The sequence below is a fragment of the Leucoraja erinacea genome, unplaced genomic scaffold (genome assembly GCF_028641065.1).
Source record: "Leucoraja erinacea ecotype New England unplaced genomic scaffold, Leri_hhj_1 Leri_202S, whole genome shotgun sequence".
Lineage (NCBI taxonomy): Eukaryota > Metazoa > Chordata > Chondrichthyes > Rajiformes > Rajidae > Leucoraja > Leucoraja erinaceus.
Window position 1 is genome coordinate 88,453 of NW_026576103.1, and position 26,701 is coordinate 115,153.

At 47.4% G+C, this 26,701-nt stretch overlaps 1 protein-coding gene across 2 annotated transcripts in view; it reads right to left on the reverse strand.

Moving 5' to 3' along the window:
- Positions 1 to 1,386: 1,386 nt before the first annotated feature.
- The window catches only part of LOC129716287 (G-protein coupled receptor 83-like), a 41,116-nt gene continuing 15,801 nt past the window's right edge, over positions 1,387 to 26,701 (reverse strand). For both annotated transcript variants that reach the window (XM_055666160.1, XM_055666159.1), the window contains 3 exons: positions 23,967 to 24,100; positions 19,798 to 20,380; positions 1,387 to 2,053 (listed from right to left, as the gene is read on the reverse strand). In XM_055666160.1, the coding sequence (XP_055522135.1) occupies positions 1,463 to 2,053; positions 19,798 to 20,380; positions 23,967 to 24,100 (1,308 nt within the window). In that variant the 3' untranslated portion in view covers positions 1,387 to 1,462. The remainder of the gene's footprint in view (positions 2,054 to 19,797; positions 20,381 to 23,966; positions 24,101 to 26,701) is intronic.

Genomic DNA, 26,701 nt, shown 5'->3' on the forward strand with positions numbered 1-26,701 from the left:
TTCTAAACTAAACTAATATCCCAAAGATGTGCGAGTTTGTATGTTAATTAGCCCTCTGTAAATTATAGACAATAGGTGCAGGAGTAGGCCATTCGGCCCTTTGAACCAGCACCGCCCTTCAATGTGATCATGGCTGATCATCCACAATCAGTACCCCGTTCCTGCCTTATATATTGTAAATAGCTGCGATCTCAGCACCGAGCCTTGCGGTACCCCACTAGTCACTGCCTGGCATTGTGAAAGGGACCTGTTCATTCCTGCCTTTGTTTCCTATGTGCCAACCAATTTTCTATCCATGTCAGCACCATACCCCCAATATCACACGCTCTAATTTTGCGCACTAATCTCCTCTGTGGGACCTTATCAAATGCAAATTTCCCCCCAATGTGTGCTGAGTGGTACAATTCAGAGTTGATGGGAATGTGGGGAGATGAGAAAAATGCCGAGATGGGCTGAATGGCCTGTTTGCATGCTGTATCTCTCTACTCTGAGAAGTATATGTTGCCACATTATGTGGTGGCTCTGCGATGCAATTGGTGGAACTGCTGCTTCACCGCGCCAGAGATCCGGGTTCAATTCTGACCTCGGGTGCCGTGAGTGTGTGTGTGTGTTTTTGAATGTTTGTGTGTCTGTGTGTGTGAATGTGAGTGTATGTATGTGCGCTCATGCCTATGTGTGTGTGCGTGCTTGTGTGTGCGTGTGGAGCTTTCCCTGTGACCACGTGGGTTTCCTCCGGCTGCTCCGGTTTCCTCCCACATATCAAAGACGTTGGGGTTTGTAAATTGCCCCCTAGAGTGCAGGGAGTGGGTGGAAAAGTAGGCTAACACAGAACTAGTGTAACTGAACTAAACTGACCTAAATTGAATTCCTCCCACTCGGTGAGGGAATGCGTGCCCTTCACTCCCAACCTTACTTCTCATAAAGATCATTCGGTTGATCTATGGTCGTTAATCTTTCTATAGCTTAAGTTCGGCAACTAGTTTATGGTTTCATACTGCTGCTCTGAAGGTTGGCGTATATGTGGCTGGCGGGCTCTTCATGTAATCCCTCGCTTCAACTTCTCATAAAATAAAGATCAAACTTCAATCGGTAAGTTCGCGTTAATCTTTCTTTCTATGAACTAAACTAAACTAGCAATACAGCACAGGTACAACCTTGGCCCATAAACTAAACATGAAAGGGATAGGTTGAACAATACATTCTTTCAGAAGGTTAAAGATGGAGGTTTTTTCGGCCCGATAACGTTGACCTAGCTTTTCCCCTTCGCTCCATGAGAGATGCTGAAGTTTGCTGTAACACCCGGGGAACTTTCTCAGAGAGTGGTAGCTGTGTTTTTGAAGGTGGTAATCATTTAAAAATAAATTGGATAGTTAACAATGGACAGCAGCACAGGTACAGATGCCTTGGCCCATAATACCTGGGCTGAACATGATACCAAGTTTCAACGGGGAATCTGTAAAGTCTAAAGTGTATTCACCTCCCCATTGTTACCCCTGCGCCCTCCAAGGTAGAAACTCCTATTCTCCGTGGATGGGCCAGGCTTGTCCGCCCATCTCATCTTGACTGCCTCCCGTCTCCACTGGACTTGCCTCCTCTCCTCCTTCTCCCCCCACACTTGGCCAGAAGGGTCATGAAGTTGGAGCGGAACCTGTTGTCCATCCAACAGTAGGTGAAGGAGTTCCAACAGGTGCTGCTCACGACCACCCAGTGGAAGGCAAAGTCGAGGGTGTTGTTGAATTGGACGCGTTGGCCGGAGAGCAGGACGGTGTAGACGTTGAGGGGGAACCAACAGAGGGCAAAGGTCACCACCAGCAGCACGATCATCTTGATGGTCCTCTTCTTCCGGTGGCGTTGAGTGGCGGCCTGGGTCACTGTGATGGCACCAATGGTTTTCCTCAGCCACTGCTTCTTGCTCACCGCGGCGGAGGCTACGGTGATTACCACCAACTGCAGGAGGTAGAGTAGCATGAAGATTGACAGGTCCAAGTTCCTCCTGAAGACGTCTGAAGGCTTCAGAAAGGTGGGGACACATTGACACCTGATGATGTTCTCTCTGGAAGATGGGACAAGCGGAGAAAGCGGGTTAGAAGTTTCTTGAATTGAGGGTGTAGAGAACAGGGGTGCGTTTTGACCGCAGAGGAGTTGAGTATAGGAGCAAAGAGGTCCTTCTGCAGTTGTACAGGGCCCTAGTGAGACCACACCTGGAGTATTATGTGCAGTTTTGGTCTCACAATTTGTGGAACGACATTCTTGCTATTGAGGGAGTGCAGCGTAGATTCACAAGGTTAATTGCCGGGATGGCGGGATTGTCATATGCTTAAGAAGGGAACAGCTGGGCTTGTACATTCTGGTATTTAGAAGGATGAGAGGGAATCTTATTGAAACATATAAGATTATTAAGGGATTGGACACGCTAGAGGCAGGAAACATGTTCCCGATGTTAGGGAAGTCCAAAACCAGGAGTCACAGTTTAAGAATAAGGGGTAAGACATTTGCAACAGATGAGGAAACACTTTTTCACACAGAGAGTTGCGAGTCTGTGGAATTCTCTGCCTTAGAGGGCGGTGGAGGCCGGTTCTCTGGATACTTTCAAGAGAGAGCTAGATGGGGCTCTTAAAGATAGTGGAGTCAGGGGATATGGCACGAAACAGGATACTGATTGTGGATGATCAACCATGATCACATTGAATTGCAGTGCTGGCTCGAAGGGCCGAATGGCCTGCTCCTGCTCCTGCTCCTATTGTCTATTGTCTATTGTCTATTGTCTCTGCCAGCGGTGAGCTGGCCAGTGAATGGCCAGTCTCCTGCACTCTCTCACTGCCCACTACAACTGGGTTTGGGACAGAAAAACCAGGAGACATCCCCAGGGCCCACGGTTGAGGGACATGACTTGAAAGTGCCACTTTGCATCTGACCTTACGAGCTTCACTCTGTGTCTAACCCGCCCTCTCCCTGTCCTTTTTTAAATACAAATACTTTATTCCAAACAACAAAATCAATATACAAAGTAGTACATCGTACATATCAAAAGCTGCCTGTATCGGCAGTTTACAAAACAAGACAAAAGTTCAAATTAAAATCCCGCCATCCTTATCTATAATATATTCAACCTCCTGTGGTGACCAACATTCACAGAAGCCCCTCCAGCATCCCCCGTGGACACCGCATGTTCCCTCTCCAGGGACACGCAGACACGGACGTAACCCTGGAAAAGGGGCAGGTAGCCGACCGCTGTGCGGCCATCGACTGCCCACTGCCTGGACCCGTGAATGACCATCTTGGCCAGGCCCAGGAGCAACCGACAGGGAGACCCCTCCTCCCTACCGACCCACCCCCCTCTGTACTGGGTCCCCATCAATCAATAGCGTTGGACAAAAGTGGAGCCAAAACTTGAGGAGCAGCCCCTTCAGATACTCGAACAGGGGCTGCAACCTCTCACATTGTACATACAAATGGTACACGGACTCCTCCTCACCGCAGAAGTGACAGATGGCGGACGAGTCCGTGAACCGGCTCAAGTACCTGTTGCAGGCCATGGCTTTGTGCAACACTCTCCACCCCAGGTCCCCAATGTAAAGGGGGAGGTCTCCCTTGTAGAGAGACCTCCACTAGGGACCGCTGCCCTCATCAGGTGGTAACATGGACCGCCAGGGTGTGTCTGGACGGAAGACGAGGGCGTGGAAGTGGAGAGTGTGCAGGAGCAGCCTGTACAGTACGCGCCTCTCCACAGCACAGAACGGCACGTGGCCATCTCGGAAAGGCGGCTCATGTTGCTTGGGGCCGGCTATCGGGGAGGGACCCAGGGCCATGGGACCTATGAACAATTTCGACTGAGCGGTGGTAAACTCGTCTGGAATTGCTCCAGGCACACGCCTCTCCTCGACACCCACCGTCACAGCCACAACCCCCCCCCCCCCCCACTGATGAGCAGGGCCCTGGCTGAAGGTGACCAAATTCCTGGCTTTCAGGAGGTCACGGTAAAAGCCAGGCAACTCCCGCCTAGCGCGTCGACTGATGCCCGCTACCGGGAGCCGTGAGCCCTCCTGAAGGCAGCGCCCCTGGGTACGATCACAGACCAGCGCCTGACCACCCTCCTCCAACGGGAGACTCAGAACCCCAGCAGAGACACAGTGGTTCCTCTCACCCCAGAAGAAGCTGACCAATCTCCTCTGTAACCTGGTCATAAAATAAGAGGACGGGACCATAGTGGCCATCTGGTACCACAGCAGAGATGCCACCAGCTGGTTTATAACTACAACCCTGCCCCGGTAAGAGAGCACACCAAGTAGGCCGGACCAACGTCCCAGCCGGGCGACCACTTTCACCTCCAGCTCCTGCCAGTTCACCGGCCAAGCCCCTTCACCGGGACTCAGGTAGACCCCCAGATAGAGGAGGTGCGTGGTAATCCACGCAAAACCTGCCATCTCCTCCGGCATGGGACATCCCTGACGAACCCCCCTCCCAAAGGGAATGGGGACCAACAAAGAGCCGTTAACCTTTACAAAGCATCCTGCAGCAGTGTGTAAAAGTCTGACCTAGGCCACAAAATGCGGTCCAAACCGAACGCCTGCAGAGTCCCAAGAAGGTAATTGTGCTCCATCCTTTTGAATGCCTTCTCCTGGTCGAGGGAGAGAAGGTCAGGCAACTGACTGGGACAGATGGATCAGGTCCCGGACCAGATGGATATTGTCCTGGATGGACCGGCCCGGGACTGTGTACGACTGGTCAGTGTGGGTAACCTGAGACAGCACAGGACCTGCCTGAATGAAACCCGGAATCAGCGATCCTCCAGCAGCTGGCTATTAAAATGCCAGTACGCGGAACCAGCCCGTGTGCGTGTCGGGATAAAATCCACTCGCACCAGGCAATGGTCCGAGCATGGCACCGGCCACATAGAAGCCGCCGAAACACAGGAGACATAGGCGTTGGACACGTATAAATGGTCAATACAGGAACCACCCCCCCCCCCCCACCCCCCCCCCCCCCCCCAAACCTGTACGAGAAGGTGTTAGAGTCACGATGGAAATTCCTCCAAGCCTCTACCAGCTCAAAAGCGTCCACCATCTCCCTTAAAGTCTTTACTGAAGCCAGGTCACTCTGAACGCCAAAGCGATCTCTTGCCTCAAGGGTACAATTAAAATCTCCCCCAAGGAAAACACACTCCCCACAGTCGATAGTGTTCAACAACGTGGTCACTTCCATTGTTAAGCGCATCTGCATTGCTCCGATCTTGGGGGCGTACACATTAATGAAGTGTAACGGCACGCCATCCAAGCGCACGGCCAGATACAGCAAACGGCCTGGTACAATGTCCCCCATTGATATTCAGGCTGGCTATAGTGAGCTTCATTTTGAATGTACACTGGATCCTATACCCGCACCCGGTGAAGGAGTGGAGCCGCCCCTAGCCTTTTGCCCTCTCTTTAGGGCCTTAAAAAGCTCTTGGAACTGGCGTCTCTCATTTCTTATTAGCCCCGCCTCATTCCCCTTCTTCTGAAGGATGGCATAAATGGATGGCATGGGTACAGAGGGAGTTCACATCAGACTCGTCACCATTACTAAGTTTATTTATCAATCATGTCGATGAGAATTCACCAGCTGAAAGTAACCGTTCTGAGGAAAGCTCACAAACTAAACAAAACTAAACTGAACTGAACTGAACTGAACTGAACTAACCTGAGCTGAATACTATACCATATAACCATATAACCATATAACAATTACAGCACGGAAACAGGCCATCTCGGCCCTACAAGTCCATGCCGAACAATTTTTTTTCCCCTTAGTCCCACCTGCCTGCACTCGTACCATAACCCTCCATTCCCTTCTCATCCATATGCCTATCCAATTTATTTTTAAATGATACCAATGAACCTGCCTCCACCACTTCCACTGGGAGCTCATTCCACCACTCTCTGCGTAAAGAAGTTCCCCCTCATATTACCCCTAAACTTCTGTCCCTTAATTCTGAAATCATGTCCTCTTGTTTGAATCTTCCCTATTCTCAATCTTCCTATCTTCCCTATTCCCTATATACAAAACTAAATTAAACTGAAGATAGACACAAAATGCTGGAGTAACTCAATGGGACAGGCAGCATATCTGGTGAGAAGGAATGAGTGAAGTTTTGAGTCGAGAGTTGAACTAAACTAAACTCAACTAAACTAAACTAAACTAAACTGAACTGAACTGAACTGAACTAAACAGAACTAAACTGAAACTGAACTAAACTGAACTAAACTAAGCTAAGCTAAACTAAGCTAAGCTAAGCTAAGCTAAACTAAGCTAAACTAAGCTAAACTAAACTAAGCTAAACTAAACTAAGCTAAACTAAGCTAAACTAAGCTAAACTAAACTAAACTAAGCTAAGCTAAGCTAAACTAAGCTAAACTAAGCTAAACTAAGCTAAGCTAAGCTAAACTAAGCTAAACTAAACTAAACTAAGCTAAACTAAACTAAGCTAAACTAAACTAAACTAAGCTAAACTAAACTAAACTAAGCTAAACTAAACTAAACTAAACTAAGCTAAACTAAACTAAACTAAACTAAACTAAACTAAACTAAAAACTAAACTAAGCTAAACTAAACTAAACTAAACTAAACTAAACTAAGCTAAGCTAAACTAAACTAAGCTAAACTAAGCTAAACTAAACTAAACTAAACTAAACTAAGCTAAGCTAAGCTAAACTAAACTAAGCTAAACTAAACTAAACTAAGCTAAGCTAAACTAAACTAAACTAAACTAAACTAAGCTAAACTAAGCTAAGCTAAGCTAAGCTAAACTAAACTAAACTAAACTAAGCTAAACTAAGCTAAGTTAAACCAAACTAAACTAAACTGAAATAAACAACACAACTCAACTAAACACACCACACAACACCACCACCTTCGTGGACGACGTGACCTTACTCCAGGTCAAGCTGCGCATCAGGTTCGCCACCAACCTGGAGCCCGTGTTGCTGCCCCCGGGCGTGGAGACGGACCATCACTCCTGGGCACCTGCTACATCAGAGGCACAGAGTCTCTTGGCCAGAGTAAGTGGATCAAGGACCAGAGGACAAAGTTTAAGGTGAAGGGGAAAAGATTTATTAGGAATCTGTGGGGTAACTTTTACACACAAAGGTTGGTGGGTGCGTGGAACAAGCTGTAGAGGAGGTCGTTGAGGCAGGAACAATCCCAACATTTAAGAAACAGTTAGACAGGTACATGCATAGGACAGGTTTGGAAGGATCCTTGGTCAAACATGTGGGACAAGTGTAGCTGGGACGTCCGCCATGTGGGCAAGTTGGGCTGAATGGCTTGTTTCCATGCTCTATCACTGTATGACTATCAATTACAGCCTGGTTTATATATAGAATAATAGGTATCCAGAGAGTGTTGTGTAGGAAAGAACTGTGGATGTTGTTTTAAACTCTAGACAGACTCAAAAAGCTGGAGTAACTCAGCGGGACAGGCAGTATTTCTGGAGAGAAGTAATGGGTGACGTTTCAGGTTGAGACCTTTCTTCAGACTGAGTCCCAGGAAAGAGATATAGGCGATAATGTAGAGAGTTATAGAACAATACACGAAAGATGTGGAAATAAGTAACGCTAAAGGAAACAGGCCATTGTTAGCTGTTTGTTGGGTGAAAACGAGAAGCTGGTGCCACTTGGGTGGGGGAGGGATGGAGATGAGAGAGAGAATGACGGGGTTACTTGATGTAAGAGAAATCAACACTAATACCACTGGATTAGCAACATAGAAAAATAGGTGCAGGAGTAGGCCATTTGGCCCTTCGAGCCAATATGATCATGGCTGATCATCGCTACCCTGTTCCTGCTTTTCCCCCATATACCTTGATTCCTTTAACTCGAAAGACCTAAATCTAACTCTCTCTTGAAAACAACCACCACTGCCTTCTGTGGCAGAGAATTCCACAGTTTCACAATTCTCTGGTTGAAAATAGTTTTTCCTCATCTCAGCTCTAAATGGCCAACTCCTTATTCTTAAACTCTGACCCCTGGTTCTGGACTCACCCAACATCGGGAACATTTGTCCTGCTTCTCGCCTATCCAATTCTTTAAACATGTTATATGTTCCTGTAAGATCCCCTCTCATCCGTCTAAATTCCATTGAATACAAGACCCATTCTTTCATCATATGTCAGACCCGCCATCCCGGGAATTAACCTGGTGAACCTTTGCTGCACTCCCTCAATAGCAATATTGTCCTTCCTCAATTAGGAGACCAAGATTCCACAGAAAACTCCAGGTGCAGTCTCACTTACAACTGCAGTGGGACCTCCTTGCTCCTAAACTCAAATCCTCTCGCAATGAAGGCCAACATGCAATTACCTTTCTTCACTGCCTGCTGTAACTGCATGCTTTCTTGCAGTGACTGTCGTACAAGCACACCCAGGTCTCGTTGCGTCTCCCCTTTTCTCAACCTAACACCATTCTGATAATAATTTGCCTTCCTGTTCTTGCCACCAAATTGGATAACCTCACATTTATTCATATTATACTGCATCTGTCATGCATCTGCCATGCACCTGCCCACTCATCCAAACCTATCCAAGTCACTCTGCAGCCTCATAGCATCCTTCTCGCAGCTCACACTGCCACCCAGCTATCTGTCATTCGCAAACTTGGAGATGTTACATTTAGTTCCCTCTTCTCAATCGTTAATATATATTGCAAATAACTGAGGTCCCAGCACAGAGCCTTGCAGCACCCCACTGGTCACTACCTGCCATTCTGAGAAGAACCCGTTAATACCTATTCTTTGCTTCGTGTCTGCCAACCAGTTCTCTATCCATGTCAATAGCCAACAGTTTACCTAACACCATTTGCTGACTAATGTGAATTCGCTTCAGTTCATCGCTCCCACGTGATCCTGGGTTCCCCAGTATATCTGGGAGGTTGTTTGAGTCTTCTTTAGTGAAGACAGAATCAAAGGACTCCTTCCTCTTCATGGAACAGGGGTTCCCCTCCTCCACCATAGATGAGGCTCGCACCAGGGTCTCCTCCATACCCCGTAACATTGCTCTCTCTCCCCATCCCCCCACTCGCAACAAGGACAGAGTCCCCGTTGTCCTCACCTTTCACCCCACTAGCCGTCACATAAAACAAGTAATCCTCCGTCAGTTTTTCGCCACCTCCAACGTGACCCCACCACTCGCCACATTTTCCCATCTCCCCCCGTCTGCTTTCCGCAAAGACTGCTCCCCCCGTAACTCCCTGGTCAATTTTTCCCTTCCCTCCCTCTCCAACCCCTCCCCGGGCACTTTCCCTTACAACCGCAAGAGATGCTACACCTGTCACTTTACCTCCCCCCTTGACTCCATTCAAGGACCCAAGCAGTCGTTCCAGGTGTGGCAGAGGTTCACCTGCACCTCCTCCAAACTCATCTATTGCATCCGCTGCTCTAGTTGTCAGCTGATCTATATCGTTGAGACCAAGCATAGGCTTGGCTATCGTTTCGCCGAAAACCTCCGCTCGGTCCACATTAACCAACCTGACCTCCCGGTGGCTCAACACTTCAACTCCCCCTCCCATTCCGTATCCAACCTCTCTGTCCTGGGCCTCCTCTACGGCCAGAGTGAGCAACTCCGGAAATTGGGGGAACAGCACCTCATATTCCGCATGGGCAGTCAGCACCCTGGTGGTATGAACATTGAATTCTCACAATTCTGTTAACCCTTGCTGTCTCCTCCCCTTCTTACCTCAGCCCTCGTGCTCCTCCTCCTCCTTTTCCCTTTCTTCTCCCCGCCTCCTCCCTACCCCTATCAGTCTGAAGAAGGGTTTCGGCCCGAAACGTTGCCTATCTCCTTCGCTCCATAAATGCTGCTGCTGAGTTTCCCCAGCATTATTGTGTACCAAAGTACTCCTTTAACTGTTCTGCAATTTCCTTGTTTCCCTTTATACATTCACCTGTCGCTCATTGTAAGGGTCCTACATTTGGCTTCAGTGATCTTTTCCTTGTTACATCTCTAAATAAGCTTTTACAGTCAGTTTTTATATTCCCCGCAAGCTTTCTTTCATGCTCTTTCGGGGAATATAAAAACTAACTAAACACTTCTTTAGATATGTGAGCTGCCCAAGCGAAATATGAGATGCTGTTCTTCCAATTTATGTTTAGCCTCACTGACAATAGAGGAGGCCTTGGACAGAAAGTTCAGTGTGGGAATGGGAAGGAGAATTAAAGTGTTTAGCAGCCGGGAGATTAGGTAGGTCCAGGCGGACTGAGCGAAGGAGTTCAGCGAAATGATTGACCAGTCTACATTTGGTAGACACAGAGAGAGTTACAGGCTGGGATCTAATCCGGGTGTTCGGGGGAGGGTGGGGGGGTGGAGGGGGGGGGGTGGGAGGGTAAAGAATGACAGATCCCCAGGTGTGGGTTACAGCCTGTGGTCTAATCCAGAGATCCAGGGGGGTGGATATATATAGAGAATGACAGATCCCCTGGGAGTGGGTTAGAGACTGGGGTCTAATCATTGAATCAGATTCTTGGGTGTGGATTATAGGCTGGGGATCAGGGCATTTGGGCCATATCCCTCCAAACTTGTCCTATCCATGTACCTGTCCGAATGTTTCTTCAACGTTGCCACAGTCCCTGCCTCAACTACCTCCTCCGGAAGCTCATTGCATTCACCCACCAGACTTGGTGTAAAAACGTTGCCCCTCAAGCTCCTACTAAATCTTTCTCCTCTCACTTTAAACCTATGTCCTCTGGTTCTCAATTCCCTTACTCTGGGCAAATGAGCGTGAGCATCTACCCGATCTATTCCTCTCATGATTTTATACACTTCTATCAGATCAGCCCTCATCCTCCTGCATTGCAAGGAATAGAGTCCAAGCCTGCCCAACCTCTCCCTATAGCTCAGACCCTCTAGTCCTGATTCAAACTCACACACTTGCAAACACTAATAAATGTTCACACACACACTCACACATGCACGCACACTTGCTCACACACTTGTGCGCAGTCATAGAGACATGCAGCATGGAAACTGGCCCATTGTCCAAAATGCCACACCGACCAACATGTCTCATCTACACGAGTTCAACCTGCCTGCATTAGACCCATATCCCTCTAAACCCGTCCGGTATCACGCCCACACACACATGTATACCCGCATAAAGCTGGTCACACACATACGCATGCACACATACTTACACCCTTGTTCCCACACAACCACTCTCCCGGATTGAGCACGATGGGACATTGGTAGATTTGTTGCCTCACAGCGCTAGAGACTTGGGTTCGATCCTGTCCATGGGTGCTATTTGTATGGAGTTTGCACGTTCTTCCAGTGACCTTGTGGGTTTTCTCTGGGTGCTACGGTTTCCTCCCACACTCGAACAGTCACGTACACTTGTTTTCAGGGTGAACTATTGAGATCCAGCATTCAGTAACTTTCCACTCAGAAACAGGCGTTTTTATCTATGTGGGAAGATTTCGGAGTCTTGGTTTAGCCTTGAGTTCATAAGCTCTTCTTTGCGTTCCGCAAACTTGTTTTCTTAACACTATGGGCCACCTGTACCAGGAATGTTTAGCCATTCACTGGAGTAACGTTCGATTCACACAGAGTGAATGCTGCCCATGTTGAAATACAAGGTGGAAGAACAACTCAGTTCTTCCCACAGTTCCCACAATCCCCCCGTTGGTCCTAACAGGCCAATAATACAATGTTGGTCAGTATAATCAGTATCATCATACAGGGAGATATTCATGAGTTGCATTATATTGTGATCAGCATCATATTGAAACAGGATGTGTTGTGGTTCAGCACTGAGACAGGAGTGCTGTTTTGATTAGCAGAGAGCTCGAATAAGGCAGAGTGACAGCTGGAACAGTACATATATGGTGACAACAGCAGCTAAAACAACAATAGTATATTTTAAAATGGTCTTAAAGAGCCCTCCAGCCCAGTTTCCTTGGTCAGGGAGCCACCACCACCAGTCAAAGGGTTTCATTTCTGCGATCTTATGCAAGATGTGTATATGGTCTTGAATAATCCTCACATCAGATTCAATTTGTTTGTCTTGTTTAGAGAAGAAACAGCAGGATAATTTACACTTATACCAAACCAATTAACCTACAAACCTGCAGGTCTTTGGAGTGCTAGAGGAAACTGAAGATCGCCGAGAAAACCCACGCAATTCACGGGGAGAACGTACAAACTCCGTACAGATAGCACCCATAGTCAGGATAGAACCCGGGTCTCCAGCGCTGTATTCGCTGTAAGGCAGCTACTCTACCGCTGCACCACCGCGACTTTGTCTTGGTAAGAGAAGAAACAGCAGGATTCGTTAAGAGTCGCACACATTCCCTCCTGGGCCACGAGGAGAAAGTCCAGACGCATCTTGTTGTGCGTGGCCCCTTGGGCAAGAGTGACCATAATATGGTTGAGTTCTTCATTAGGATGGAGCGTGACATAATTAATTCAGAAACAAGGGTTCTGAACTTAAAGAAAGGTAACTTTGAGGGTATGAGACGTGAATTGGCCAAGATAGACTGGCAATCTATATTACTAAATCTCTGTTCTTGACTGCTTTTGGCCTTCTGTGCTGCGATTTCCGAGAGAACGCCGCCACATATGGCCGTCATTTTTGGCCACCTTGCTCAGAGCTCCCCTCCGCCGCATGCGTGCCGAGGATTTTTCCCGTCGATGAAAAATAACAGATATATTAATCTTTTTACACAATTCCCTTCTCTCTGCTGCCCCTGCTGGAGGGAGATGGAGGGACTATAAAACCAGGAAGTGGCGTGCCTCAATCAGTCTCTGCAAGTGGTGTGTCTCAATCACTCTACAACATGGAGGGCACTCTGAGCTCTGAATGACACTGAACAAATTTCTGCACACCTGTGAGTAAGTACCTTAATGTGGTTTGAAATAAAATATGGTTAGTTTGAAATAAAAAAGCACTGCCTGCAAATGGTTGTTTGAGGGGTTAGGGTTCCTCTCTCTCCCCATCTCTCTCTCCCTATCCCTCTCTCTTTCTCTCTCTCTCTCCCCCTGTCTCTCTCTCTCTCTCTCTCTCTCCCCCCCTCCCCCCCCCCCCCCCCCCCCCTCCCTCCCCCCCCCTAATTCAGATGGATGTTATATTTTATAAGCTTTTCACATTTTTCTCTCTCCCTCTCTCTCCCCCTCTCCTCTCCTCTCCTCCCCCCCTCTCCTCACCTCTCCCCTCCTCTCCCTCACCTCCCCTCGTCCCCCCTCCTCCCTCTCCCTCCTCGTCTCTCCCCCCTCCTCTCCCCTCTCCCCCCCTCTCTCCCCCCTCTCCCCCCTTTTCTCCCCTCCCCCTCCCTCTCGTTCTCCCCTAACCCCTCTCCACTACACACCCCTACCACCTCCCTCCACCCTCCCCTCGCCTCTCCCCCTCCCCTCCCCCCCCTCCTCTCCCCCCTATCTCCCCCCTCTTTTTCCCCCCTCCTCCATCCCCTCCCCCACCCTCCCCCTCTCCCCTATACCCCCTCTCCTCTCCTCCCACACCCCTACCACCTTCCCTCCACCCTCCCTCCCCCTCCCGTTCTCCCCACCTCTCCCCCTCCCCTCCCACCTCACCCCCCCTCTCAGCACACCCCCTCTCTCCACCCCACTTCCCCCCCTCTCTCCACCCCCCTCTCTCCCCCCTCCTCTCTCCTCCCCCCTCTCTCTCTATCCCCCTGTCTCTCTCTCCCCTCCTCCCCACCATCGCCTCCCCCACCCTCCCTCTCCTAAACCCAATCCCCTCCCACCCCCCCCTACCCTCTTCCCTCTTCCCTCCCCCCCCCCACCCCCTCTCTCTCCCCCTCACTTTCACCCTCTCTCTCTCCTCACCTCCTGCCCCACCTTTCACCCCCTCACCCACCCTTCCTCTTCTCCTCCTCTCCACCTCCCTTTCCCTCTTGCCCCTCTCTCTGTGTTCTCTGTCTCTCTCTCTCTCTCTCTGTCTCTGCCCCTTCTCTATCTGCCCTAACTCTCTACCCCCGCCTCCCCCCCCCCCCCTTCCCTCTCTCGATGTGACTGCAAGTTGGGGGCTATGATATAGTTGGGATCACGGAGACATGGTTCCAGGGTGACAAACGCTGGGAGCTGTGTACAGGCCACCTAACAGTAGTAGTGGAGTTGGGGATGGCATCAAACAGGACATTAGAAATGCGTGCAATAAAGGTAAAACAGTTATAATGGGTGACTTTAATCTACATATAGATTGGGTGAATCAAATTGGCAGGGATACTGAGGAAGAGGATTTCTTGCAATGTATGTGGTAATGAGAGAGCGGGCTATTCTAGACTGGGTATTGAGTAATGAGGAAGGGTTAGCTAGCAGTCTTGTTGTGCGTGGCCCCTTGGGCAAGAGTGACCATATTATGTTTGAGTTCTTCATTAGGATTGTTAACATTGTTAATTCAGAACAAGGGTTCTGAACTTAAAGAAAGGTAACTTTGAGGGTATGAGATGTGAATTGGCCAAGATAGACTGGCAATTGATTCTTAAAAGGTTGACAGTGGATATGCAATGGAAGGCATTTAAAGGCTGCATGGATGAACTACAACAATTGTTCATCCCAGTTTGCCAAAATAATAAATCAGGGAAGGTAATGTATCTGTGGATAACAAGGGAAATTAGGGATAGTATCAAAACAAAAGATGAAGCATACAAATTAGACAGAAAAAGCAGCCTAGCAGAGGACTGGGAGAAATTCAGTCCAGCAGAAGAGGACAAGGGCTTAATTAGAAAAGGGAAAATAGATTATGAAAGAAAACTGGCAGGGAACATAAAAACTGACTGCAAACGTTTTTATAGATATGTGAAGAGAAAAAGATTAGTTAAAGCAAATGTAGGTCCCTTGCAGTCAGAAACAGGTGAATTGATCATGGGAAACAAGGACATGGCAGACCAATTGAATAACTACTTTAGTTCTGTCTTCACTAAGGAAGACTTTAATAATCTGCTGGAAATAGCAGGGGGCTGGGGGTCAAATGAGATGGAGGAACTGAATGAAATCCAGGTTAGCTGGGAAGTGGTGTTAGGTAAATTGAATGGATTAAAGGCCGATAAATCCGCAGGGCCAGATAGGCTGCATCCCAGAGTACTTAAGGAAGTAGCCCCAGAAATAGTGGATGCATTAGTGATAATTTTTCAAAACTCTTTCGATTCTTGGAGTAGTCCCTGAGGATTGGAGGGTAGCTAATATAACCCGGCAGTGACTAGTGGGGTTCTGCAAGGCTCAGTGCTGAGACCCCAGTTATTTACAATATATATTAATGATTTGGATGAGGGAATTGAATGCAACATCTCCAAGTTTGCAGATGACACGAAGCTGGAGGGCAGTGTTAGCTGTGAGGACGATGCTAGGAGGTTGCAAGGTGACTTGGATAGGCTGGCTGAGTGGGCAAATGCATGGCAGATGCAGTATAATGTGAATAAATGTGAGGTTATCCACTTTGGTGGTAAAAATCGGAAAGTAGACTTTTATCTGAATGGTGGTCGAATAAGAAAAGGGGAGATGCAGCGAGACCTGGGTGTCATGGTACACCAGTCATTGAAAGTAGGCATGTAGGTGCAGCAGGCAGTGAAGAAAGTGAATATTATGTTAGCATTCATAGCAAAGGGATTTGAGTATAGGAGCGGGGAGGTTCTACTGCAGTTGTACAGGGTCTTGGTGAGACCACACCTGGAGTATTGCGTACAGTTTCGGTCTCCTAATCTGAGGAAAGACATTGTTGCCAGAGAGGGAGTACAGAGAAGGTTCACCAGACTGATTCCTGGGATGTCAGAACTTTCATATGAAGAAAGACTGGATAGACTCGGCTTGTATTCGCTAGAAATTAGACGATTGAGGGTAGATCTTATAGAAACTTACAAAATTCTTAAGCGGTTGGACAGGCTAGATGCAGGAAGATTGTTCCCGATGTTGGGGAAGTCCAGAACAAGGGGTCACAGTTTAAGGATAAGGGGGAAATCTTTTAGGACCGAGATGAGAAAAACATTTTTCACACAGAGAGTGGTGAATCTCTGGAATTCTCTGCCACAGAAGGTAGTTGAGGCCACTTCATTGGCCATATTTAAGAGGGAGTTAGATGTGGCCCATGTTGCTAAAGGGATCAGGGGATACGGTGAGAAGGCAGGTACAGGATACCGAGTTGGATGATCAGCCATGATCATATTGAATTGCGGTGCAGGCTCGAAGGGCCGAATGGCCTACTCCTGCACCTATTTTCTATGTTTCTATGCTTCTATGATATCTCCGAATGTCCAGTGCCATCTTGGACCGTGACTGGACTTTGGAGTGAAGGGCCAAGATCACATCTACCGTCCTGTTCTTTATTCGTTCCGTGGCAGCTGAAATGTTGATGATTGCTTTCTCCAGCTCGTTTACTCCCAGGCCAGTTATCAGGGTGCGGAGGAATTTGTGCAACCCTGTATTGTGGTCAACAAGTGGGTTTTCAAACACTCTCCTGTGTCTAACCTTCCCTGTGGATGGCTGACACTGAGTCCTGGTCAAGTGAGCCCAGAGGGTTTTAACTGCCCAAGCATTATGGGCTACATATCCCATAGTCCAGGTCTCAATCCAATCCATAGGTAGGGATTTATAAGCATTGTCACCACATATCTAGAATACCTTCTGCTGAACAACCGTAGAGTCCCACTCAGTTCAGTTGTTGCAAATTAAATTCCAGAGAACAGCCTGTGGGCGTGTAGGTATGTATGCATGCATGTATGTATGTATGTATGTACGTATGCATGCATGTACGTATGTATGTATGTGTATGTATGTATCTATGTATGTATGTATATGTATGTATGTATCTATGTATGTATGTACTTGTGTGTGTGTGTGTATGTATGTGTGTACGTGTGTATTTATGAATATATGTGTGTGTGTGTATTTGTGTATGTGTGTATGTATATATATTTGTGTGTGTGTATGTATGTATGTTTGTATGTGTGTGTGTGTATGCATGTATGCATGCCATGGATATTACATGTACACCACAATCTCAGTGGACCAAGAGCTGAAGGTATCCCAATTACATCTTTCATGACATTCTGCTGCTTAGCAAAAGTGTCAGCTGTCCACCAATACGAAGTGTCACCATAAGTGATGTTATACGATCTCTGGCAGTAACAAGTGGAATTTACACCAAGATGTTTAAAATCATTATCGATGGTCGTGTTTATGTCAGTTTGTAGATTCCCACAATAACATTCCCATCAACTCTGCGTGTTTGGAAAAGTGGCGAGGAAACTGAAAACGGGAATGTTTTGTGTCATGGTCTACCAGATACTGTCATTGTTTTAGATTAATGCTGCCCACCTGGGTACCCCCTTTGTGTATAATTCTTTCACACACACAAGATGCCTGCCAGGTTAAGGAGAGGTCGGGGGAGAGGGGGGTCAGGATGGGGGGAGTGGTGTAAGGGAGAGCAGAGACCCTCTTGTCCACCCTACACCAAATTACCTTTGCGTGGTGTGTTTAGTTCAGTTTAGTTTAGTTTAGCTAAACTCTCAGGGGGATATCTGTACACAGCCCAGTGTCTCTCACTCTATCTCTGTCAGGGGGATATCTGTACACTGGCCAGTGTCTCACTCCCTCTCTGTCAGGGATATCTGTACACTGCCCAGTGTCTCACTCCCTCTCTGTCAGGGATATCTGTACACTGCCCAGTGTCTCTCACTCCCTCTCTGTCAGGGATATCTGTACACTGTCCAGTGTCTCACTCCCTCTCTGTCAGGGATATCTGTACACTGGCCCAGTGTCTCACTCCCTCTCTGTCAGGGATATCTGTACACACAGCCCAGGGTGTACACTGCCCAGTGTCCTCTCACTCCCTCTCTGTCAGGGATCTCTGTCAGGGTCTCTCTCCCTCTCTCTGATATCTGTACACTGGCCCAGTGTCTACACAGCCCAGTGTCTCACTCCCTCTCTGTCAGGGGGATATCTGTACACTGCCCAGTGTCTCACTCCCTCTCTGTCAGGGATATCTGTACACTGCCCAGTGTCTCTCACTCCCTCTATGTCAGGGATATCTGTACAGAGCCCAGTGTCTCACTCCCTCTCTGTCAGGGATATCTGTACACTGCCCAGTGTCTCACTCCCTCTCTGTCAGGGATATCTGTACACAGCCCAGTCTCTCACTCCCTCTCTGTCAGGGATATCTGTACACTGCCCAGTGTCTCTCACTCCCTCTCTGTCAGGGATATCTGTACACTAACTCTACGTGTCTGTGATGACCAGTGATCTCCACACACTCCCACTACACTACATACACTTTTGTATAATGTAAGAGTAAAGTATAGATCCTGTAATTAACACTTCAATCTACCTGATCTTTGTACTTTCTCAGTTGGCATCTTTTTGATGTATAAATGTCCGGCTGGCCCGACTTTATGGTTGTGATCACAGCCTTTGACTGAGACATTTCTCCCCTTGTGCAAGTGAAATAAACCTACTGTTGATGGTCAATGATTTGAGTCCTTAAGTCATATTACCGTTCGTGATATCAACTCTACTCAGCTACTCATGGCATTAGTCAGAGGAGTGAGAATGATGGTCTCGGGGTTAATGCATGGTGCAGGACCCAAGGGGCTGAATATCCACACCTGACTCTACAGAAGGGTATCAATCCACAACATCACCTACCCAGGCTCTCCAGAGATGTTACCAGACTCATTGAATAACTCCAGCACTTTGTGTTCTACCTGCCTCAGTTCCTTAAGGGCCTGTCCCACTACACGAGGTAATTGCAGAGTTCTCCCTTGATTCGAACTCCGAGAATGTCCGTAGCAGGTTGTAGGAGTTCGTGGATGTCTCGTAACTACTCGTACGAGTAAAAAGTTCCCATTTTATTCATCACGAGTATTTTCTTACTCGTGGACATTTTTCACAGTGTTGAAAAAAAGCCACGAGTTTACCGGATTTCCCGAGTACCTACCGTTACTCGTATGAGCCGCTATGAGACATCCACGAACTCCAACTACAGACATTCTCCGAGTTCGAATCGGGGAAAACACGGGACAACTCTTGAATTACCTCGTACAGTGGGACAGGCCCTTTACTTTGAACACCTGCCCGGTGATCAGTCAAACAACCAAGAAGGAGCATCGCTGCTCCTTCCTGAGAAAGCTTAGGAAGTTTGGCATGTCCACTACAACTCTCACCAGCTTCTACAGATACATCATCGCTTAGTTTGGAAAGAGCTCCTTCCATGACCGCAAGAAATTGCAGTAAATTGTGGATGCAGCCCAGACCATCACACAAACCAACCTCCCTTCTATTGACTCCATTTATAACTCGTGCTGCTTCAGCAAGGCCAGCAGTATCATTATACCTGATCATCTAAAATCAGTCCCACGTTCCTGCTTTTCCCAATATCCCTTGATTCTTTAATCCCTAACAGCTAAATCTAACTCTCTCTTCAAAAACATCCAGTGAATTGACATCCACTGCCTTCTGTGGCAGAGAATTCCACAGATTCACAACTCTCTGGGAGAAAATGTTTTCCTCATCTCAGTCCTAAATAGCCTAACCCTTATTCGTAAACTGTGACCCCTGGTTCTGGGCTCCCTCAATATGGGGAACATTTTTCCTACATCTAGCCTGTCCAATCCTTTAAGAATTTTAGGTGGTCGCTTGTGATCATTGATATCTCTAAACTAAACTAAACGGAACAGAACTGGTGAACTAAACTAAACGGAACTGAACTGGTGAACTAAACTAAACATAGAACAATACAGCACAGGTACAGATGCCTTGGCCCATAATACCTGGGCTGAACATGATACCAAGTTTCAACGGGGAATCTGTAAAGTCTAAACTGTACTCACCTCCCCATTGTTGCCCCTGCGCCTACAAAGGTAGCAACTCATATTCTCCGTGAATGAGCCAGGCTTGTCCTCCAATCTCACCCCCAACTGCATCCCGTCTCCGCTGGCCGTGTTGAGCGCCAGGATCTTGCCTCCTCTCCTCCTTCTCCCCCCACACGTGGCCAGAAGGGTCATGAGGTTGCAGCGGAACCTGTTGTCCATCCAACAGTAGATGAAGGGGTTCCAACAGGTGCTGCTCACGGCCACGCAGTGGAAGGCAGAGTAGAGGGTGTTGTTGAATTGGACAAATTGGTCGGAGAGCAGGAAGGTGTAGACGTTGAGGGGGAACCAACAGAGGGCAAAGGTCACCACCAGCAACACGATCATCTTGATGGTGTTCTTCTTCCTGCGGTGTTGAACTGGGGCCTCGGCACCAATGGTTTTGCTCGGCAATAGCTTCTTGCTCACACCGGCGATGGCTACGGTGATCACCACCAACGGCAGGATGTAGAACAGCGTGAAGGTTGCGACATCGTAGTATCTCCTGAAGACTTCTGAAAGCTTGGGAAAAGCGGGGACGCAATGACTCCTGATGATTTTCTCTCTGTAAGGAACGGACAAGCGGAAAAAGCGGGTTAGAGGTTTCATGAGTTGAGGGTGTGGAGAACAATGAGGTGGTGAATCTGTGGAATTATTTGCCACAGAAGACTGTGGAAGCCAATGGATATTTTTAAGACAGAGATAGTTATATTCTTGATTATAGACAATAGGTGTAGGTGTACGCCATTTGGCCCTTCGAGCCAGCACTGCTATTCAATATGATCATGGCTGATCATCCACAATCAGTATCCCATTCATGACTTCTCCCCATATCCCTTGACTCCGCTATCTTTAAGAGCCCTATCTAGCTCTCTCTTGAAAGTATCCAGAGAACTGGCCTCCACCGCCCTCTGAGGCAGAAAATTCCACAGACTCACAACTCTCCATGTGAAAAAGTGTTTTCTCATCTCCGTTCTAAACTGAGGCCCCTGGTTCTGGATTCCTGCCTCTAGTGTGGGCAAACCCTTACTAATCTTATATGTTTATTATATGTTTCAATGAGATCTCCTCTCATCCTTCTAAATTCCAGAGTGTACCAGCCCAGCTGCTCCATTCTCTCAGCATATGACAGTCCTGCCTTCCTGGGAATTAACCTTGTGAACATATGCTGCACTCCTTCAATAGCAAGAATGTATTTTCTCAAATTTGAGGACTAAAACTGCACACAATACTCAAGGTGTCATCCACTAGGGCCCTGTACAACTGCAGAAGGACCTATTTGCTCCTACACTCAATTCCTCTTGTTATGAAGGCCAACATGCCATTCAGGTGTCATCCACTAGGGCCCTGTACAACTGCAGAAGGACCTATTTGCTCCTACACTCAATTCCTCTTGTTATGAAGGCCAACATGCCATTCGCTTTCTTCACTGCCTGCTGTATCTGCATGCCTACTTTCAGTGACTGATGATCAAGGACCCCAGATCCCATGGGAATTTTTAAGACAGAGATAGTTATATTCTTGATTAGCACGGGTGTCGGGGGTTATGGGAAGAAGGCAGAAGAAAGGGGTTTTGAGGTAAAGATAAATCAGACATGATTGAATGGCAGAGTAGATTTGATGAATTTAAATTACCACAACTGCATTTGTAGGATTCAAACTGACTTTATTGTGTGCAGTTCTGGTCCCCTTTTTTGTAGAGGGCGGCACGGTGGTGCAGCGGTAGAGTTGATGCCTCAAAGCGACAGAGACCCAGGTTCGATCCTGACTACGGGCGCTGTTTGTGCAGAGTTTGTATGATCTCACCGTGACCACGTGGATTTTGTCCGGGTGCTGCAGTTTCCACCCACATTACAAAGGCGGTAGAGAGGAGGACGGTGTGTCTGTAGCTTGTCTCCTTTATCATTGTTACTTTGTTGCATATCTTTCATTCTTTTATTCTATATCTCCCTATATCACCATCTTTATCTCCCGTTTCCCTTTCCACTGGCTCCCACCAAGTCCACGCTGTCCAGTGATCATCCCATACACCTAGCAATGTCAAGTTCAAGTGAGTTTATTGTCATGTGTCCCTGTATAGGACAATGAAATTCTTGCTTTGCTTCAGCACACAGAACATAGTAGGCATTTACTACAAAAACGGATCAATGTGTCCATATACTATAATATAAAATATATACACATGAATAAATAAACGATAAAGTGCAAATAACAGAAAGTGGTTATTAATAACCAGAGTTTTGTCTGAGCCAGGTTTAATAGCCTGATGATTGTGTGGAAGTAGCTATTCCTGAACCTGGTTGTTGCAGTCTTAAGGCTCCTGTACCTTGTACCTGAAGGTAGCAGGGAGATGAGTGTGTGGCCAGGATGGTGTGGGTCTTTGATGATACTGCCAGCCTTTTTGAGGCAGCGACTGCGATAAATCCCCTCGATGGAAGGAAGGTCAGAGCCGATGATGGACTGGGCAGTGTTTACTACTTTTTGTAGTCTTTTCCTCTCCAGGGCGCTCAAGTTGCCGAACCAAGCCATGATGCAACTGGTCAGCATGCTCTCTACTGTGCACCTGTAGAAGTTAGAGAGAGTCCTCCTTGACAAACCGACTCTCCGTAATCTTCTCAGGAAGTAGAGGCGCTGATGAGCTTTCTTGATAATTGCATTAGTGTTTTCGGACCAGGAAAGATCTTCAGAGATGTGCACGCCCACGAATTTGAAGCTCTTGACACTTTCAACCATCGACCCATTGATATAAACGGGGCTGTGGGTCCCCATCCTAAACCTTACAAAGTCCACAATCAGTTCCTTAGTTTTGCTGGTGTTGAGGGCCAGGTTATTGTGCTGGCACCATATGGACAGTTGCTCGATCTCTCTTCTATACTCTGACTCATCCCCATCAGTGATATGGCCTACAACAGTGGTGTCGTCAGCGAACTTGATAATGGAGTTTGCACTGAGACCGGCTACGCAGTCATGAGTATAGAGTGAGAACAGCAGGGGGCTTAGTACGCAGCCTTGAGGTGCTCCCGTGCTGATTGTTATCGAGGCAGACACATTTCCACCAATACGAACACACTGTGGTCTGTGAATGAGGAAGTCGAGGATCCAATTGCAGAGGGATGCGCAGAGACCCAGTTCTGCGAGTTTGGTCATACACACCAAGAACAAGTTACAATTACCGAAGCCAATTAACCTACAAACGTACACGTCTTTGGGATGCAGGAGGGAACCAGAGCACCTGGAGAAAGCCCATGCAGCCACAGGGAGTACGTACTCTCTCTGGGGTAGAAACAAAATGCTGGAGAGGCAGTTTCGATGGAGAGAAGGAATTGATGACGCTTCAGTCTGAAGAATGGTCTGAATCCGAAGCATTGCAAATTCCTTCTCTCCATAGATGCTGCCTCACCCGCTGAGTTCTGCAGCATTTTGTGTCTATCCTCGATTTTACCAGCATCTGCAGTTCTTTCTTAAATGTACAAACTCTGTACAGACAGCACCCATAGCCAACATCGCACCCAGCCCTCAGACGCTGCAAGGCAGCATTTTGGCAAAAGGATGGTAGGTGTATAGATTGAGCTGATTGAGGAGGTAGTTGAGATAGGTACTATCACAATGGTAATGAAGGATTTGGACAGGTACATGGATAGGATAGGTGTAGAGTGATAAGGGCCAAACGCAGGCAGGTGGGTCTAGTTGAGAACGGACATGTTGGTCGGTGTGGGCAAATTGGGCCAAAGGGTCTATTTCCACGCTGGATGATTGTAATTTGAGTTAAGCTTGATTTATAATTCATAATTACACCGTAACTAATTAACCTACTAACCGGGAGAAAACCCATGCAGGTCACGGGAAGAACATACAAACGCTGTACAGTCAGCACCTGTAGTGAGGATCATACCCAAGTCTCTGGCACTGTAAGGCAGCAACTCTACTCTTGTCGCACAGTGCCACTGCTAGTTCTTGTAAATAGGATTAATATGGATGGTTAGCATGAACCTGTTGGGCTGAATGGCCTGTATACACGCTACATGACTCCGTGCCCTATGTTTTGGGCCCAGAAGCTAGAATGCTGTAGACATCAACCCACTACTCCACAAGACTGGGATGAGTGATAGGGGCAGTGGGATGGGGAAGGGAGGTATTTCAGTAAGATTTACCTGTACACGTAGTGAAACAACGTCTGGTAAATAGCGTGAGGCAGAGAGAAACAAGACGCCAGTGCCCAGATGTTAACGATAGATAAAATACCTTTGGAGAGAGACATGCGAGGTTTTAAAGGATTTAGAATCACCTGCAAGTAAACAACAAGAATTAGAAATGAAAATACAAAATAATAAAGCAAATAACAGAAATCAGGTTTAGCTTTTTTAGTCTTAGTTTTAGAGATACAGCGCGGAAACAGGCCCTTTGGCCCAGTGAGTCTGTGCCGACCAGCAATCCCCGCACATTAACACTATCCTACACACACTAGGGACAATATCTCGGAGCAAACCCATGCAGTCACAGGGTGAATGTACAAACTTCATACAGACAGCACCCGTAGTCAGGATGGAACTCGTATCTCCGGCACTGAATGTGCTGTAAGGCAGCAACTCTACTGCTGTGCCACCGTGACGCCCTTTCATCACAGAAGGTGTGGGTAAATAATAACAGAAAACACTCGGCAGGTCAGGCAGCATCTGTGGAGAGATGCACTGTGCTGAGATGAAGCAGGACTCTTCATCAGAAGCATTGAGTATGTGTATAGGTTTAAGGTGAGAGGGGAATAGGTTTAAGGTGAGGGGGGAAAGTTAATAGGAACTTGAAGGGTAACCTTTTTTTACACTAACGGAAGTGGGTGTATGGAATGAGCTGCCTGAGGAGATAGTTGAGGCAGGATCTATTGCAAGGTTTAAGTAACATTTAGACAGCTACATGGATAGGACAGGTTTAGAGGGAAATGGGACAAACACGGGCAGGTGGGACAAGTGTAGATGGGACATGTTGATCGGTGCAAATTAGGCGGAAGGGCCTGCCTCCACATGACAGTTTGAAGGGCCTGCCTCCACATGACAGGTTGAAGGGCCTGCTTCCACGCTGTAGTTAATTTAGTGTGGTTTAGAGAAACAGTGCCAAAATGGGCTCTTCGACCCACTGACTCCACGCCGACCAGCGATCACCACATACACTAAAACTATCCAACACAATCGGGACAATTTATAATTTTTACCGAAGCCTATTAATCTATAAACTTGTACGTCTTTGCAGTGTGGGAGAAAACCGGAGCACCAGTGGGAAACCCCACATGGTCACGGGCAGAACGTACAAACTCCGTACAGACAGCACCCGTCGTCAGGATCAAATCCCGGGTCTCTGGCGCTGTGAGGCAGCAACTCTACCGCTGTGCCACCGTGCTGTATGACTCTACGTGGAATCAGATCGTAATGTTGCACCTTTATAAAACTTCAGATAATCTGCTTATTGAGTATTGTGTGCAGTTCTGGTCGCCCCATTACAGGGAGGATGTGGAGGCTTTGGCAAGGATGCAGAAGAGGTTTACCAGAATGATACCTGGATTAAAGTGAATTAGCTGTAAAGGGACGTTGGACAGACTTGGATTGTTTTCTCTGGAACACGGGAGGCTGAGTGGAAACCTGACAGAAATATATTAAACGTTGAGAGGCATAGATTGGGTAGACTTTATTCCAAATCTTTTTTCCAAGGTGGGAAATGTTCTATAATAATACAAAGCGGGAGGTTGTGAGTGTTTGACAGCTGGCACGGACTCTGTGAGCTGAAGGGTCTGTTTACTACTTCTGGGTTGCCTGAAGCAGTTCAGTTCAGTTTGGTTTATTGACACGTGCATCAAGGTACAGTGAAAGCCTTTGTTGCATGCTCACCAGTCAACAGAAAGACAACACATGATTACAAACAAGCCAATGTATAGATACAAGATGAGGGAATAATGTTTAGTGCAAGGTAAAGCCAGCAAAGACTGATCAAGGATAGTCCGATGGTCACCAAAGAGGTAGATAGTGGATCAGGACTGCTCTCTGGTTGTGATAGGATGGTACAGTTATCTGACAAAAACTGGGAAGGAACTGTCCCTGAATCTGGAGGTGTGCATTTTCACACTTCTATACCCTTTTCCCGATGGGAGAGGGGAGAAGACGGAGTGTCCAGTGTGAGACTGGCTAGATGCAGGAAGATTGTTGGGGACGTCCAGAACAAGTGGTCACAGTTTAAGGATAAGGTTGAAATCTTTTTGGGCCGAGATGAGAAAAACATTTTTCACACAGAGAGTGGTGAATCAGTGGAATTCTCTGCCACGGAAGGTAGTTGAGGCCAGTTTATTGGCTATATTTAAGGGTTAATAATAATAGTACATTTTATTGATGGGCGCCTTTCAAGAGTCTCAAGGACACCTTACAAAAATTTAGCAAGTAGAGGAAAAACATGTAAGCGGAATGAAATAAATAGTAGAGACATGACTAGTACACAAATTAAAGACAGAATTCAATTCAAAACACAATATGAGGCAATTCATGCACAGATGAAAAGGGAGGGGGACGTGGGGCTGAGGATAGGCAGAGGTGAAGAGATGGGTCTTGAGGCGGGACTGGAAGATGGTGAGGGACACGGAATTGCGGATCAGTTGGGGAAGGGAGTTCCAGAGCCTGGGAGCTGCCCTGGAGAAGGCTCTGTCCCCATAACTGCGGAGGTTGGATTTGTGGATGGAGAGGAGACCGGCAGATGTGGATCTGAGGGACCGTGAGGGTTGGTAGGGGGAGAGAAGGTCAGTGAGATATGGGGGGGCAGATGGTGGAGGGCTTTGTAGGTGAGGACCAGGATTTTGTAGGTGATCCAGTAGGAGATGGGAAGCCAGTGAAGTTGTTTGAGGACTGGAGTGATG